At 45.3% G+C, this 13,415-nt stretch overlaps 1 protein-coding gene and 1 long non-coding RNA gene across 9 annotated transcripts in view; one reads left to right on the forward strand and one right to left on the reverse strand.

The window, feature by feature from the left end:
* The window catches only part of ADPRHL1 (ADP-ribosylhydrolase like 1), a 34,231-nt gene extending 22,042 nt beyond the window's left edge, over positions 1–12,189 (reverse strand). The window contains exons 1-3 of one of the 8 annotated variants that reach the window (XM_084495391.1): positions 10,030–12,189; positions 6,888–7,052; positions 175–300 (exon numbers count right to left, since the gene is read on the reverse strand). In XM_084495391.1, the coding sequence (XP_084351517.1) occupies positions 175–300; positions 6,888–7,052; positions 10,030–10,243 (505 nt within the window). In that variant the 5' untranslated portion in view covers positions 10,244–12,189. Of the gene's footprint in view, positions 1–174; positions 301–535; positions 707–807; positions 1,914–6,887; positions 7,053–10,029 lie in introns of those variants that run through there. The other 7 variants (XM_084495394.1, XM_084495393.1, XM_084495398.1 and 4 more) reach the window with 7 other exon arrangements.
* On the forward strand, positions 212–4,812 carry LOC311422481. Its single transcript, XR_014685376.1, has 3 exons — positions 212–319; positions 684–717; positions 4,435–4,812. It is a non-coding gene; the product is annotated as an uncharacterized lncRNA (long non-coding RNA).
* Positions 12,190–13,415: the final 1,226 nt, after the last annotated feature.

Consider the following 13,415-nt stretch of genomic DNA (forward strand, 5'->3'; position numbering starts at 1 on the left):
TGTACAAGTGGTATATACATACATATATTATCCAAGCAAATTCAAATGAAAGCCTTGGAGCCTGAAAAACAGAAGTTGCTTAACCAAGTGGATTTACAGGAGCTGTGTTAGTCCTCACGGAAGTGAAAAGCAACCACAGGCACTTCACAGAAATTATATGTTCGTGGACATTACCTGTAGGGTGGTTATGAGTCATTCGTCCACACTCAATGCTCACTTCAATAAGTGACTCGAGCCTTTCTGGCTTCCAGTATCTCATCCCTAAGCACATGGCTTTTGTAGATGCTCCAAATCCAGACCCTGTAATAAGACAACAATGGTAAGCATTTAAAAGTAGATGGATGATACATAAATATGCTGATAAAATCTGAAGCAAGTACATTTTATTATTTCAACACTTGTGTGGGAGCTCCCTAAGAAGTGGGAAAACAGCATGCAAAGCAAGATACATGTTTTGAAAGTTTCATTCAAGGAATTTTGCCTACACACAATCATTCTGATTTTACAAATTTATTCCAATACTACTGCATTTTACCAGTATATTCCAGTATTCTCAAGTTCTGTGAAGAGCATAGCAGGTACCAAAGAGCAGCATGCTAGCCTGTTACCAGTACATTTTTTATTCAGACTCTCAAGTCATCTTTATTCATCCTCAACTGACACCTCTTTTTTTCTTGTTCCAGATGCCAGGGCTGGAAGCAGCAGTCTGTAAAACAGGTACACTTTTACTATGCCCTTGTTTTAGTAGTCTTCCTGATGAAAGCACATTACTAAAACCCTTTCTATGGATATCATGGCTGATCTTACAGTTTTGTTGCATGTTTCATCCTAGAGAGCCCCACAGGTAGTTCACAAAAGTTTCTATTAATTACAAAAATAATGTGTCTGAAAAAGAAATTGAAAAGTCCAAAGAAAAATCCTCCAAAGTTAGAAGACAGAACTGAGGTTTCCTGTTCAACCTGAAGTCTGTGCTTTTGCACACACTCATTATCATCATCAGCCTGCACTTGTTGGAAATTTCTGCCTCATGCAGTACAGACATTATTTATTGAGTAGATAATTCAGTATTTCTTTAAATCGTCAGCACAGAGGGCATGATTCCAGGCGTTCGTATTTTAAACACCTCATTGAATGAAGAGTTAAATTTACTAACGAGTTTCTCTGCAGTACTTATCACAGTAATATCAGGATCCCACAGAAGTTTTAATGAGCTTATCTTCTCTAGGCACGCGTGAGGTGATTATCTCCTCTTCACAGCTGGTAAGCCAATGCCCAAAAAAAGCATATGCTCATTGCAGGGACTCATTCTGAGATGGATAGGGTTCGATTTTTCAAAGTACTTAGGATTTTTTCAGCACTGCCTTTGCTCAGTCACACTTCCCAGTGACCTTGGGTAGAGCTGAGAGCAATCAGTGTTTCTCTGCTTGGCCCCTGGAAGATAAGGGGGAATATTTATGCCACCTAATTTTAGCATCTGTGGAACTTATATTAGGAGCACACTCTTCCTGTCTTTCCCAGACAGGCAGCAGAGAGAAAGATTGCCTCTGCTAGCCAGTATGATGGCAGAGGAGGAGGAATTCAGGCCAGAGTGAAGCAGCAGATGCCAAGGAGCCAGGGACACTTTGCTTTGGACACCTACCTCCAGAGGAGCCCTCGGCTGCTCCCCAGGCTCTGCTTGCTGTGGCTGTGGAGCTCCAGGGGCTCTCCTAGAGCACTGTGATCCCTTTAGTTTCATCCCAAATGACTCCACCTTGGGTGCTCCATGATCAAAGTGTGATAGTGGGGGTTGCGGAAAGATCTGATGCAAAATTACTTGCCTGATACAAACTGAAATGTTAACACAAGCCACCTGTTGGCATCTCCAAATGAAATACAGACTAACCAGTACCTCAGTTACTCTCTAGAGAGGGCTTGTTTTCTTCCCAGAGAAGATCTATCCCGAGTGGACACCCTGGGTATGTGATCTAACTAGGTTAGATGTAGAAATTTCTTCCCATCCTCCTGAGAGTTCAATGTGAAAATTTTTGTGTATGGTGACTCTGACACCTCTTTAACTTTAGTTTAGCCACCAAGTACAGTCTAAAAAGGTCAAACATCAAATAAATATGACATGAAAGGACTTTCCAAAATACTATTGTATTCTCTGCAGTCTCAGAACTTTCTCATCCCTTATGAGCCATCCTGATTATAATGAAAGAGACTGAAAGAGACCCTCTCCAGCACATTTTCAGCCCCTGCTCCTGGTGGACACCTGTGCTGCAAATGGCGTTCTTTCCCTTGAGGGTGGAGAGGCATTGCAGAGAGATCTTGACAAATTAGAGGGCTGGACAACCACTAAAGGTATGACATTTAACAAGAGTGAGTGCTGGATTCTGCACCTGGGCAAGGCAACTCTGGATATATGTACTGATTAGGGGATGAGAGACTGGAGAACAGCTCCACAAAAGGGATCTAGGGACTGGTCAACGGCAAGATGAACATGAGCCTCCAGTGTGCCCTGGCAGCCAAAAGGACCAACTGTACCCATGGGTGCATGGCACTGCTAGCTGGTCAAAGGAGGTGATTAGCCTGCTCTGCTCTGTGCTGGTGAGGCCTCACCTCAAGTACTGTGTGCAGGACTGGGCGCCACAGTATAAGAGGGACATAAAACCATTCAAGAGTGTCCAAAGGAGGACAACTAAGATAGTGAAGGGTCTGGAGGGGAAGATGTATAAGCAGCAGCTGAGGTCCCTTGATTTGTTCGACCCCGAGCAGAGCAGGCTGAGGGGAGGCCTCATGGCGGCCTGCAGCTCCCTCACGAGGGGAGCGGAGGGGCAGGCGCTGAGCTCTGCTCTCTGGGGACAGCGACAGGACCCGAGGGGACGGCATGGAGCTGGGACAGGGTCAGGCTGGGGGTTAGGGAAAGGGTCTGCACCCAGAGAGGGGTCGGGCACTGGGACAGGCTGCCCAGGGCAGTGGTCACAGCACCAAGCCTGAGGGAGTTCAAGAAGCCTTTGGACAACGCTCTCAGACACGTGGTCTGATTTTTGGGTGGTCCTGTGTGGAGCCAGGAGTCAGACTCGATGATCCTTGTGGGTCCCTTCCAACACTAGATATTCTATAATTCTTGTCTGAAAAGCGTCTTATCCACTACTCAGTTCCAGTTCCTCCAAGGGACATAATCCATGCTGGTTATCTAAAAGGTACAGGTGTTGTGCTACACCAGAGCTACTAATTAAAGAAAATTGCTGTGTATTCAAAGAGAAGGATGCACTACAGACTGGGGGTCTGAAGGTGGTTGCCTTTGCAACTTCATTGTGTTCCTCTGTGTTTGAAAGCTATACTGAAACCTTTTGCAGAATTAAACAAGCAAACCTGTCAACAAAAAAATCCATCACATGGAGTAACATTAAGCCTAGGAAGGGTTTCCTGTGATTAGTAACTATTAAGTCCAGTGTATCGATACCATGTGAATCAATGAAGCAAGGGACAGCAAGATTAGTACCTGCCAGGGGTGAGATACACCTGTGAGAACATAAAGACTGTCCTCTGCACTCAGACCATAGGTCAACCTAACTCTGAGAGTGGCCAGTGGAGAGGATATTTAAGAAGGAATAAAAGAAAAGTATAAAGACACTGCCCCCTTGTACTAAGTGTAGTGTTGATAGTTTCCTTCCCTGATCCAGCAGGTAGCTGTTTCTTCATCTTCCTGATTTTCCTTGTGTGAATTTGCGCAGCTATTTTTTGAACCCACAGGAATTGTATCATCTGCACATTCCCATAGAAAGGAGTTGTGTAACTTAATTAGATGCTGCATGAAGTCCTTCCTTTTACTTGCTTCGAACTGATGACCTGTTGGTTTCATCTAATGTACCTAGTTCCTGTACTGGAGGAGGCAAGTGAGTTTCCTTTACTTGTATTACTGTTTTCCAACCTGCCTATGATTTTACAGTTCTACTTCAGACATCAGTGGCTTTGGAAGCTGTTTTTGACTGACCCAGTTATCCTTCCTCACATCCTTTCTAGTTCTCATATATCCTTTTGTGTTGAGGGAGGGACCAGATTACATGTAGTAATCAAGAAATAGGAGCTATGGATTTATATAGTGGTGCCAGCGTGTTTAGTACTTTGTTCTCTGTTCCCTTCCCAGTCATTTCTAATAGTATATTAATTTTTTGGCTCTTATTGAGAACTGAAGTTATGTTCTTGTAGAACTATTACAGCTCCATGATCCCTTTCCTCAACAGTAATAGTTAGCTCAGCAACTGCAACCATGTATATAAAATTAGGATATTATTTTTTTTCCCATGCATATGACTTTTCATTTGTCTACATTGCATTTGGTTCTGCTATTATATCACAGTTACTCATGGCTGTGAGGATCTTCTACAGCTCTGTACTTTACTATTTTTGACAGCAGACTTTGCTGAACAGCTATGTACTTGTTTTTTCCAGATAGTTTGTGGACATGTTGACCATGGACCAACACAGATGTCTCCTTCTCTCTGGAGAAGACAGACTGCAATCTCCTGCTCTTTGTTTACTGTCTTTTAACCAGTTATCTATGCTCATGAGAGCCTTTCCATCATTCTGTAGCAACTTACTGCCTTGTCACTTGGTGACTTGGTCATCTTGGTGAGGGACCTTGTCAAATGTCCTTTGGAAATTCAAACAGACTGTCTTTACAGTGTATCCTTTATTCCCCAGTTTCTTGGCTATTTCATGAACTTTCTCACAAATTTCTGAGGTGTGACTTCTCTCTACAAAAGCTGTGATATGTTTCTATGAAAACACAATATAATCTTCATTCACGCACTATGTTATTTTCTATTATTATGGAATTCCTCTGTGTTGGTTTTTTTTGTTTGTTTGTTTTTCACTCTACATAATAATACAGATCAGCTTAATGCCTACTAAGCTCTGAAGAGGATGCCCCTTTTGTGACTACAGGCTATTCTGCATGAAAACTTAGAGCCTGACTCCTTTTACTTCGTGCCCCTCTGTAGCTTATCCTTCTCTTCATTTTTGCTCCCCAACATCCTGCATTTAACTTGCACTTTTTCCTCATAATCCCATACCACCATCAAAAGATACTGTTCATAAGCACCACTAGGAAGCCCAGCAGCTGGCTCCAGTAGCTGCACATAAAGTGCTGCTTGGATGACGCAGCCTCAGGCTGAAATACATTCAATACAGGAAGCTGGCTTTCAACTGGACTTTTGCAGTTAAAAAGGCACATTTCTGGCCTTACCCAGACTTCTGTTTCTGCTTTCAACCATCAGTGATTCTCTTCTGAACAATTCAAGTTTTTAGCAGTGAAACAAAGCATTGATTGTGTCAATGAACCTGAGAGCAGGTGGAAAAGAAACACATGGGGCAATTTAACATAAGAGCTCAATGTGCTGAATATACCCACATAAATTTGAAAAGAGGAGCTTCAGATAAGCACATGAATTTTTGCTAGAAGTGAGATAGCTTAGAATGATCATAATAAAGCAGCATGTGGCTTCCAGCCCATCCAAAATACCACCTCACTGTTAGGCATTGATTTTTTAATTTTTTTTTTCCTCAAGAGGAAGTTCATGGAAAGTTATTTAAAAAGTTAATTGTGTCCATAGCAGTGTCAGGCCCCATAGTAAGCTGAGCATCTCCAACCCAGGTAACCGATACTTTTGTTCTCAGGGTAAAAAAAAGCTACTTAAGATGTTCAGGGTGGCATTTTTCAGACCAGATGTAGATGGTGCATTTTAGCTGCCAGGTCTGAAGAAATTAATTTCAGACACTTCTAGCCCAGAGTATCCCAGGAACAAATCTTCAGCCATGGAAAGCTGGGGAGGAGGAAGGCTAAAAGAGGAGATGTGGCTCCAGACACAACAGGTTGGGGAGCAGCCGTGCTCCACTCCTGGTGGTGCTGAGAGCTGCTGAGGGCCAGCAGCAGCTCCCGTGATTATTTTGACTGAATTTTACTCATGGTCAGTCAGAAAACACATAATGACTGCCAACGGGGCCCTCTCTCAGATCTGCCCGGTGAATGGTGAGGTGGGCAGGGTACACGCTGAGAGGATCCTTCCCCTCCCAGCAGCTGTTGTAGGGGCGGGGGCTGAGTGGGTGATGCTTTTTGTGTCGAACAAAGCTGACTGCAGAGACCCAGAAATAGCCGTGGCGTGGTGCCACCGTGTTTTTGTCACGGCGTTGCATCAACGTGCCATGCTGCTGAGTGGTGCGGGCACATACCACAGCGATACCACACCACGCTGACATGGTGCAGCGTCTACATTATGTGAGCTGCCACGGTCCCGTGGCTGCCTAGGTCTGCCTCCCTTGATGCTATGGCATCTCTGCAGCCTTTCAAGGTTAATTGCACTGCTTAGGTGTAGCTGCATGCATGTTATCTAGCTGGAAGTAGAAATTCCAGTTATCATGAAATGAAATAATCACAAAGAGAGAGGAAGGGTCATGGGGAGGGAGACAGGGGTAGGACTGTTAGGGGTGGTCAGCAAAACAGCTATCGTTCCTAGCATTGCATCCTCCTGGAGAAAAGTAATGTAAGACCGAAAAGATCCTCAACTACAAACATTTCAATGAAAAAATAAAAGGCAGAAAATATTTCTTAAAATAACCATTAAACTCAAGGCCAGAGACCGGGACCCCACGGCACGGAGCCAAGAACAGAGTCTCTTTAAATAGATGTTAAACAGGGAAGGGCTCGTTTACGAGAGGACATCGTGCCCTGGAGCAGGAATGCCTGGCAGACCTCTTGCCATCCATCCCCTGGCAGACATGGAAACGTTTCAGGGGGCGCAGCCCTTGATGCCGGAGGGAGAAAGACAACAATTTCCCCATTGCCCCAAATCTTGAGAGTTTGCGCTGTTGAGGCCAGCATCTCCGAAGGGGAAGTGGTACCCTACCCTTTTCGTTGAAGGGCGTGTGCCAGGCCAGCAGGTAGTTGTCTGGTTTCAGTTCCCTGCAGCCCTCGATGGTCGCGGGGTCTGGCCGCCTCCCCGACAGCTTGTCGACCGCGTCCACGTAGCGCCTCACCAGCTCGCGGTACAGGTCCTCCAGGCACCAGTAGTCTGGGCACAACAGGAAAAAAATACTGTCACACAAAGGCAAAAGAGCGAGAGAGTGCTGAAAACAAACACAAAAAGCTCATCGTGGTTTCAATAAATGCTCCTATTCCCACTTCCAGCACTCCGGGTCACATTTCTGGTGCCACACTATGCCACCCATGAGAGGGGACTGGAGAGAAACATCCTTGTCTCTCCGTTTTTTACATTTTGCTCCTTTTCTCTTCATTTTTAATTCCTTTAATTGAAAATACAGAGGTGTTCTGCTCCTTGACAGGAGCTCTACCTCACCTCGGGGTGTGCAGCGCTCACTGAGGTGTCTCACCCCTGAGGACGTGCTGCCTTGGTGGCTCCGCCTGCACCTCTGCGCTCATTTGCAGGCGTGAATCCACATTAAAAACAAAGCTCTCCTCATTTTATATAACACCACAAATTATTTTGATGAGATATGCATAATAAAACACAGGTCTTATCTGTAAGTTTTTATCGTGTTGGGCTTTTTAGGTGTTGGCCTCTAAAAGTCCTGCCCCTGGTTCTCACTGAGGAAAAGCCCCCGCTGCCTTCTCCTACAGCTCTGCACGCAGCAGGAGCTGAGGAGGCTGTCACAGTTTGACCATCTATATGTTTCCAGCGTACTCAAAGAAACCCCTCCTAACACTTGGGTTGCCTACAGATCGAATGACACGGTAAGGGAAGTTCTAAAAATACCTTCAAGCGTTTTGTCAAAGATTGATGATTTCTCAAAATCCGCAGAAGAGGAGGTTTAATTTAAGGCTACGTTTGGAGACCCATAGCCAGAGCCACTCTAAAGTGCCATCTGCGCAGACAGATGAGGAGAAAAGACACGCGGTAAAACCCAGATTCCCCTCCTTTCACAAGAAAAATGCCCTATCGGTTACAGTGGCCGTCCCGCTTACGGTCCTGGAGGAACAGGATACTTTCAAGCTGCCGACTCTTTCCAGATTTAGGAATCAGGTGTCAGTTTATCCGGATGCGAGCCAAGAGCAGGATTTGCTGCCCGGCAGCACCCACAGAAGCTGTCCCCAAAACCAGGGTCCCTTGGTCCAGCACCGCCAGCTGCCTGAGCCCACACGGGTCCCTCATGTGGGGCCAGGCTGTTGCTTGAGCCATCAGCCAAGTGGGGCAGGCTCCTTTAGACATGAGTGCTCATTTCTTAAAATCTGTGTTTAATCAGAGAGGAAAAGGCTTTCCTTGTGGCGGGGGCAGGTCCCCTGCTTTTGGTGGTGCTCGTTTTGTTCCTCCCCCATGGGACAAATGACTCCTGCAGGTAGATATTTCACTTGTCCTTTGCTCTCGGATCAAACTTTCCATCAGCGCACAGGGTGGTTTTGGGGCCAGTGCCAGCTGGCTTCAGCCTCACGGAGCCACCTTCGCCTCTGTGAGCATCACTCTGTTGGCTTTGGGGCTCCTGTGGGTGGGTCCTGCCTCCCTTTTGGGAAGCGGAGGAAAGGACGTGGTTTCCCACACTCACGAGCATTGCTCTGAAATGAAGGTTTCTCACTAAAATTTCCCTCTCCTTCTTGTAGCTTTATCACCAGCCCACAACAGCGTCGTTTTTAAAGCCCGTCTGATCAGGACAAAGAAATGAGAGCACGGGATCAGCACAGCTGATGTGAATTATAGAGACCTTATTTTTTTTCCTTAAAGAAGGGCAGCGCTCCTGTTTGAGATTTATTACTGTACGGATAGCCTGACTGACTTGACTACCCGTAAGTTATGGTTTTGGAGAGTTCAATAAGCAGGAAACACATGATACGAATTTAATCATAGCCTATATTCAGAAAGATGTTAGTCATCTTTTTGCCTTCATAGGCTGACATCTTGCCCTTATCTTTAGTGTATTAGCTACCCCTTAAACCATTGGCTAGCTCATAGCCAAGCATGAAGCGCCCAACACACTCTTCAACTGATCTCCACACACTAAATTTAGAGCACATCAGGGGCAGGCAGAGATAAAGCAGCGAAACAGAGGCAGAAGTGAAATTTCATTGACTTTAACACTACCTAGTGACATCGCATTACTTTTGTTAGCTATCCAGTGCTGCTTGTGTTAGGAGAAGTCAGGAATATTTCTGGAGATTAAAAAATTTGATTCATTTTGAGGAGATGAAAAAATAGTTGATGTCTTCTGATGTAGTTTTGACGATGGTCTCAGCTTTAGCTCAGTGGGTAGAGCGCTGATACAAATATCGTGGCATCTTATAAAAGTCTGTCACTACCTTAGGAAAACACAAATGTTCTCTCTCAAACTGCTGTGATTTTAGAAGACATATATTAATAATCTTCTCTATTCTGTTATACTTTATTATAAACCCCTTATTTTAGAATATTTTTCAGGTTAAAGATGCAGAGCTTTCCCTGCAAAGCAGCTTGCTCCTTTTCTGGCTTTGCAGGCACAACGCTGTGCCTTCAGGGCAGCAAAGAGGAAATAGCTCTGAAGATTTTTAGCCTGGATGAAATACTGAGGGGACTCCACTCCAGCCTGGAGCAGTGAGCACAAGGACATTAAAAGTGCACTGGGAAAAGCTCTGAGCTTTTATAGAAGAATTTGTAAGACTGTATCTTCTAGAATATCTTTTATAGAAGAATTTCAGAGAGGTTTATTCCTGGTGGCTATACCATTCCCTGACACATGCAGTGTACACATGAGCTATGCAATATTTTTGCTATTATGCTGGACATGCAGTATTTTAAATCTTTAAGCTTTAACCAACTTTATAAACCTAGACAAAGTCCAGGGAGAGCTCGTTCACACTTAAGAAATCGAAACTCCTCTTTGTGTGGTGGCCACAAGATTATGCTCGTGGAGGAGATGAGCTAATGCACCTTATCATTCACACCAGCAGCATTTCTGACACATTTTCTCCCGACCTCCACAGCACTCAGGCTTGTTTTAAGGAAAGCAGCGGCTCTAGAGCTTTGCTCCTTGCCAGACTGCAGCTGTGAGTCCCGTGTTACCTACCTGTGATGACAGCCTCTGCTGTAGCCATGTGCATGAGAGTGTTGTCACTTACTGGCCATTTGTCTGGAGAGAGCACCAGGTTCTCGAGCCCTCCGATTTCCTTCAGCTCCTGCTGGATTTTTGCACCTAGAGCATTGTCTTGTCGGGAGAAATTTCGGTAACCAAGAGCATCCCCTACCCCGGCCAGTACAAGCGCAGCCTTGAATTTATCCATCCCCGGGACGCTTTTCGCTTCCCTTTTGCCTGAAGCTGCCACCGAATCTGGATCTTCCTTTGTTCCTCTGCCTTCGGCTCAGCTCCCCCGACACTTTATATCAGCCATTGTGTCACCCCGGGAGCTCTCTCTATAAGGCAAGAGCTTCCTTTTCTGGCTCTGCAGATGCCATCTCTTGTCTGGGGCCCAATGGAGAGGAAATATTTCATAAGCCAGGGGTTTTGCAGGGGCTTTGTTCAATGAAACCGCGAGAGCGCGCCCACAAAGCCAAGCGCAAAAACATCGTTTCTGCAGCCCAGCACAAAGCAAGCCAGGAAATACTTAGCCCTACCCCGTGTAAGTAACTCTACACCCAGAAAAACAGATGGCTTCACAAGGGTGTTTATTTATTTAATAACTTGCACATTAATACGTTTTCCTGCACTTTTCTGATACGCTGGGGTCAGTCTCCCTTTCAGGGACTGGTCGAGAAGCTGAAAGCCTGGGATAAAAGAGGTTTCTGAACTCAGGAAACACAGGAACGATGGCTTAGGTGGCAAGAAACCCAGTAAAATGCAGTAGACCTCTCAGATTTCTAATGCACATCTCCAATGGTGATATTTCATCAACAACCTTCTTGCTCTGTCCCACGTATACCACGCGTGTTTAGCCCATTCACTGCACCCCGACGAGCACGCAGCACGACGCCAGCTTCAGCCCCACATCTCCTTTTGCCTGGCAAAGGATGACTTTTTCCTAGGACAGAGCTTAGGTGCAGCCCACATTTGGACTCTGAAGGGAAACTATTTGGAAAGATATATTTAAACGGCATCCTGTAAATCTAGGAAAGCTCACAGATGAAGAAATCACACTTGGTAGGAACTTAGTTATATTAATACCACCCTTCCAAACCTGATCCCTGGGAAATTGTCTGCTTCATTCTGCTAGTGCAGTTTGTCCTGTACTTCTGCCATGCAGTGTAAGAAAAGGCTCTGTGATCCTGCAGCCTTCTGAACGTGTTTTGCCCACAAACAGATCTCTGTGTAGGCTCAGCATCTTCCCTTAAGGGGTCTGTGGAAACTGCCTCACATTGTGGTCCCGAGTCACTACTCATGCTGCCCTAAGGAATCTACTAAAAATTACTAAACTTTACAGGTAGAAATACAAATGTAAATATAACCATGTGTTTATTATAAAAAATAAATAGAGAAAGCTTTGAATTAACTGCAGTTGGCTTGACTGCAATGTTGATAAAGGATACCTGGGGTAAAAATCTTTGTTTTACTTTGAGCTTTTTCCTAAAGCAGTACTGATTGCTGCTCAGATGGACAAGGCCAGCAGCGCAGAGGATGCACTCTGCTGTCTCCCAGAACGATAAGCAGTTAATCACAGGCTGGGTGTTTGACACGAGTAAGAATACCACTGTACTTCTCAAGGGACTTTAATGCAGTTTTTGACTACTTGGATGGAAGATAAGCCTTGACACGCCTGTTCTACATTGTAAGAAATCAGATGCAAAAGTGGAGGAAGTAGTCTTGGTCAGCACACTCTTGTTTTACAGATTAGGGCTTGGGTAACAGAGGCTCCGAGTTTTAAAAAGAGGACACTGAGAGTGTTCAGGGAGGTTGTGGAGTCTCCTCTGGAGATATTCAAGACCCATCTGGACGCCTACCTGGGCAGCCTGCTCTAGGGAACCTGCTTTGGCAGGGGGGTTGGACCCGATGATCTCCTGAGGTCCCTTCCAACCCCTACAGTTCTGTGATTCTGTGTCTTCTTTGCTAGGAAAGAACAACTCTGAGCTGAAAAAGTACCAAATAAATAGCAATTATGCCTTTAGTACTGGGAACGCTACAGAGGGCTGAGAGGTGATGCAGGGCCACGAGCTCTACAGCATGGCTGTGGGCAGCCTGCTCTAGAGATGGCTTGCCACAAGCATTCTGGGTTTGAAAGACAACATTCAAATGGAAAACTAAGGACAATTTTTACCAAAAAAAAAAAAAAAAAAGAGAGAAAACATCAGAAGTGTGGTAGCTTCCAATCTGACATCTCTTTTACAGGTCCGTGCATCCTGGTGTGTCCCCCCTTCGGTACTCCCACAGGATATTGTGGTTTCTGGGAAGCTGAACTTGCAAACCAAGGGTAGGAGAAACCGCCTGCTGAGGCACTGCAGGGAGCTACGGGGGCCTTATCAGATGAAAGGTTCCCCTCTGGAAATGGGCAAAGCTATTCTTAGTTTTCCATTTATCTCTTCCTCTTATACGTGGCTGGCAGTTGTACTGCCCCTTTGCCTCCCATGGACTTTATACCCTCCCTGTTGCACGCACACTCGACTGCTTGTAACTCAGACCAAATTAGGAGTGAAGTCTTTGGCTATTAGAAATGAGGCTAGGATCAAAACCCTGAGAAAAATTCGGAGAAGTTCTGGTTTTCCAGCGCCACTAAACAGGACACGCAACGAAGAATTAACCATTTGTTTAATTTGTGAGCTGCATATCATCTCCTTTTCACGTGTTGCTTCCAACCCCTGTGAACCTTCTGGACAGAGGTGAGTTAGGCACACTGATATCTACTCTCCCTGCCAAAACCAAAATAATAATAATAATAAAAAATAATAATAACAAAAAACCACAAACGAACAACCCACAAACAAAAAATATTTGTGAAATATCATATTTGCATGATAGACAGAAAAAATGAAATGGGAAGGCAGAGCAGAGCAAAGCCTTCATGTTGGTGGCAACGTGCTGCTGTTTCAGCTCAGCTGTGTTGGAAACCACTTGTGAAACGTTAAAGCCTGCATTCAGCTTACGGGGAACTTGGGTTTAGAGGATGCCTTCTCTACCTGATGGGATGTCAACCAGGTCTTCAGAAAACAGACTGCCCTTCCTTAATTGCTTAATAGTTGGGGGTGACTCATTTTTATGCCGCTTCGCACCACTGCCTTGAGAGAAAAATATTCCTTTAGTGCTGCAGCATGGACTTCGTCCTTCTTCACCCTCTTGACAGGACGGCTGCCATCGCACAGCATCTGAAATATGGGATTTCGTGTGTGTGGGTGGAGAGGCGGCTGCAGCTCAGCCCCTCCACTGCTGAGCGTGCTGCTTCTCCTGCAGAGCTCAGTGCCCGGGACCGAGCAAGGCTTCCCCTGCAGGTACACCTCTTGTAGCCTGGGCAAGTTACTGATGCAAACTGC

This window comes from Aythya ferina (genome assembly GCF_964211825.1).
Source record: "Aythya ferina genome assembly, chromosome: 1".
NCBI classification, from domain to species: Eukaryota; Metazoa; Chordata; class Aves; order Anseriformes; family Anatidae; genus Aythya; species Aythya ferina.